Below are 4,295 nucleotides of genomic sequence, written 5' to 3'. Positions count from 1 at the left end.
ATTTCGTAACTAGATCGTTGTTAGATTAATTTTTATTAATTAACGTTCGTCTCTAATTAATCGTCTCAATAGCGGCTTAGTCGTCTCATGACTAGTCTAATAGCGTTGACGAGCCTGAGGCTCGTTACATTAATTCTGGTGGGTTGAAGGCATTTTGTGATAAAGTTCATGCTTCTTTTAAGTTGGCACCAAATAAGAAGGTTGGGGTGATTTGGATTGGTAATGGTAAACCAGAATATATGGTTAATGATTCACATTGGTATGAGATGTGGGATAAGGATGTTGTTGAGGAAGGGTGTGTGAATTTATGGTGCAATGTTAGTGACATGATTGTGCCTCCTGGTGATGGATGTGCTGAAAGTTCTGGGATATCAAACAATAGGGATTCAACACCATCCAAGGTTAGAAGTAGTTCAGTAACTTGCATTAACTATGCTTCTTCACCAGTCAGACTTGATCCAAAGATGTTTGCCACGCCTAAGAAGAATTCAACATGCACTACATCACCACATTTGGTCAGAAGGAGTCCAAGGCTAATTAAAAAATTTGTTGATGCAGTGACTAGATGTAGTGGTAGTTGCAAGAGGTTATTTGAGAATGTGGATGAGTATGTGAATGTTGATGATGATGATTACGAGAATGTTATATTTAGTACTGAAATACTCCAAGCTGAGATATAGTATGAGAACATTCAACTACCTACATGCTGAAGATGTCTGTCATCCAATTGATGATCCTAGAAGTCCAAATTCTGATACTGAAGAAATGGGCATTGGTGTATACTGTGAATTTGTGAACAATTACTTTAAGGACCGCAACTAGGTTGACACTATACATCCATAATAGTATATGGAAGCAGTCAATGAAGTATAAGCAAGTGGTATGGAGCAGGAAGGTGAGCAGGAAGATCCAAAAGGAAAAGCAGTTGTTCCTTATGATACTGAGGGTAATGAGGATTATAATAGTGATGATGACAGTTCAAGCTCTGAATCTGATGGTGAAGGTAATTATCTAACTTATAGGGTTTTATCTTTTAATAATTATTCTTGTTTCTTGTGTATGAAGAACTGACAACCCAAGTCTTTATGTGTATATAGGCATAACAGAAGTCCAAGGACCCATTGAGTATGGTAATGAGCCAACTCATCAGAAACATAATCCATGGTACAATCAGTTTGAGCAAGTGCATGGTCCAGATATTTGTGCAGATGTCAATGGAGAGTTGTTTCCTTATGCTGATGGGAATACATTACTCATGATTGATGTTGACATAATGTTTGTGGGAATGCAGTTTATGGACAAAGATGACTTCAAGAAGCACCTAAGGGGTTATGCCATTAAGAAGAGATTCCAGTACAAGTTTAAGCCCAATGACAATGATAGGATAAAAGTTATATGCAGGTTCAACAAATCTCATGACTGCAAGTTCTTTATCTGGGAAAGTGTTACCAGGGGTGAACCAACTTTTGCTATGAGGAGGTTCAACTTAAAGCATACATGTACAACTCAACTGGAGATCTGGAATAGAGCAGCTAATGCATAATTTGTTGCTGAGTATTTGCATGACAAGATAAAGAGAGGAGATGCAATGCCACTGCCATATGCACTCAAAGATCAATTATTTACTACTCCCAAGACCAATGTTCCATATCATGTTGCTTGGAGAGCAAGAACAATGACTTTAGAAAGACTCAATGGCAGTTATGATGAATCTTATAGGCTGGTTCCAGCCTTTTGTGATATGGTAGAAGCAACTAATCTTGGTTATGTTACAAATTACACTTTTGGAAGGTGAGTTTCCATATAACTTTACTAAGTTAGCTTATTTCTTATAGTAATAATGCTATAGCTTGTTTATTATGTATAACAACATAAAATCCTATGCCAACTTATGTCTTATGATTTTATGATTAGTTTCAGTGAGGACAAATGTTTTGAGTCCACGATGATTGCATTTGCAGCACCAATTCAAGGATGGAAGGATGCTGGTAGACCAATCATTGATTTTGATGCCTTCCACTTGACTGGAAAACATGGTGGATGTCTAATGGCAGCTAATGGTTTAGATGGACAGAATGGGATAGTGACTCTAGCCATAAAGGTGGTCAGAAATGAACGTGGGGAAAATTGGCACTTATTCATGAAAGAGCTAAAGCCACTTATTGAAGACCATCCTGTTGGGAAGCTAACCTTTATCTCAGACAGACAAAAAGGTCTCCAAGAGGCATTGGATGAAGTTTTCCCAGAACATTTCAAAAGATACTGCCTTCGGTAAGTCTTACACATCAAGGGAAATCTTGTTATTATTTAAACATTTATTCTTTAATATGTTCAAGAACTAGTTTTTCGAATGCTCTGTTTTACAACCAGTCATATGTTCAAGAACTTGAAGACACACTTCAAGGGATCAAAGCTGCACTACCTTGTATACAATGCTGCAAAATGCTACAAGGAGAGACACTGGAAGGTAATCTCTCTTCCTAATTCACTTTTATGAGTTTTTTTAGTTATGTTATGGATTTGCATTTAATTAGTCATGTTAATGGTATGTGTAGGCAAATATGGATGATCTGATCAAGTTTTTCTCAGCTGTTGCAGCTTACATGATGAAAAAAAAACCGGAACAATGGTCTAGGGCTTTCTTTGACCCATCTGCATGTTGTGAGCACTTAAACAACAATTTTTCAGAGTCCTTCAATAACATGATTAGACATATGAGAGACAAGCCTATTTGTGCCCTTGAAATGATGTATTATGTTCAAAAGAACAAATGAGAGTACAAATTGGGAAAATGGTAAGTTGATGCCAACTGCTCAGGACTTGATTGATAAGATGCAGAAATGTTGTGGAGCATTCAGGGTTAATGGAGCTATTATTGATAAGTTATATGAAGAGACTTCAAAGACCAATGTTGTATTTCAAGTTGATTCGGTTGAGAAGACTTGTTCCTGTGCTCAATGGTAGTTTAAAGGCTTTGTTATAAGTTATATGAAGTGGACTTCAGTCTACCACTGCATCATCTTCTCAGCCTACTACTGGATCATCTTCTCAGCCTATAACTGCATCATCTTCTTAGCCTACATCTGCATCATATGGATTTAGGGGTGGCAGGGGTTCAAGAGGTGGAAGAGGTTCTAGGGGAGGTAGGCCTGCTGGTAGATCTGTGCAACATACATTGAGCCACACCATCAGTGGTGCTGTTGGGTTGTCTCAGACTCTTTCTAAGACATTTATAGTCCCTAAACCAAAGACAAAGAAGGTGACCTTCTCTTCTACTCAATGAAGACTGGTTGCTGGTAGTTAAATGATGTTGTGTTGGGCTTAGTTCAGTTTTAGTCCCTTGTTGTTTTTTTGCTTATTTGAATAGATGTTTATGGTGCTTGTTTGAATGGGTTTCACTGCATCTATTTGTAGTTAACTTAAACAGACTTATATTAATTATTAATGGGTTTTAATATATATGTAATTAACTTAATTTTATTTCTTTATTGATTGTCCATTGTCACTGATTACATTTTACATAGTTAGATTGCCTATTTGCTTGCATAGTTCTGTCATTTTCAGGGTTGCAACTTTGGTTTCATGGACAACAGCATTAGAAATCCATTGAAACTCTAGACAATTGGTACATTTGAGGTAAGCTATTCCAGAGTTATGTTCATTATTACATATATTTATTGTTACTGTGCCCTTACATTTCCTCTTCTTGTAGGGTTGATTTGCCCATGGACAGTTGCTTTTTGTATGACTTTTGTCACAAAAAAAAAACAGGAAAGTGGATATGGAAGCTGAAGTTGCATTGCTTTTCCAGATGTTGTAGCATCTGCAAACCACTCAAAGTATGGGCATATGGAGGAGCTGAAGAACTTCTCACCAGCATGATCATCAGTTTGTGCTTTCAACAGCTTCCTCACACCATTGCAAGGTACCATTTTGCATCTAGAATAGATCCATGGACAGTCAATTGGCTCATGCATACCTTTCTCACACATACAACAATAGTTACTGCTGATGATCTTGTTCTTGCTACCTGATGTCTCCCCTGAACTGCTACTGCACCATTCTTCCATCTTGCCACCATCCATTTTAAACATATTAGGTTATATGAAGGTTTTTGTTCTGAGAATGTATGAGTGTGTGGTTGTGTCTGCAGGTGTGTAGTTTTATAGTGAAAATCAGATCAGGCCGTTGGGAAACGGTCACATTTCCATCCACATAAAGTTTGCCACGTGTCATACTGCCATGTGGAGTGCCACGTTGTCAAGCTGTCAGGTAGCGTGTCGGTGCCACGGGGT

The 4,295-nt window shown here is 37.8% G+C and overlaps 1 protein-coding gene across 1 annotated transcript; it reads left to right on the top strand.

The window, feature by feature from the left end:
* The first annotated feature begins 1,675 nt into the window (after positions 1-1,675).
* Positions 1,676-3,388, top strand: LOC113315680. The gene is made up of 7 exons (XM_026563941.1): positions 1,676-1,791; positions 1,915-2,271; positions 2,371-2,467; positions 2,556-2,749; positions 2,859-2,960; positions 3,103-3,259; positions 3,368-3,388. The coding sequence occupies exons 1-7, from the start codon at positions 1,676-1,678 to the stop codon at positions 3,386-3,388; spliced, it is 1,044 nt and encodes a 347-aa protein (XP_026419726.1).
* The last annotated feature ends 907 nt before the right edge of the window (positions 3,389-4,295 follow it).

The sequence above is a fragment of the Papaver somniferum genome, chromosome 10, assembly GCF_003573695.1.
Source record: "Papaver somniferum cultivar HN1 chromosome 10, ASM357369v1, whole genome shotgun sequence".
In the NCBI taxonomy this organism is placed as follows: domain Eukaryota; kingdom Viridiplantae; phylum Streptophyta; class Magnoliopsida; order Ranunculales; family Papaveraceae; genus Papaver; species Papaver somniferum.
Note: the sequence above shows the minus strand (reverse complement) of the source record. Positions and strands in the feature narration are given on the sequence as shown.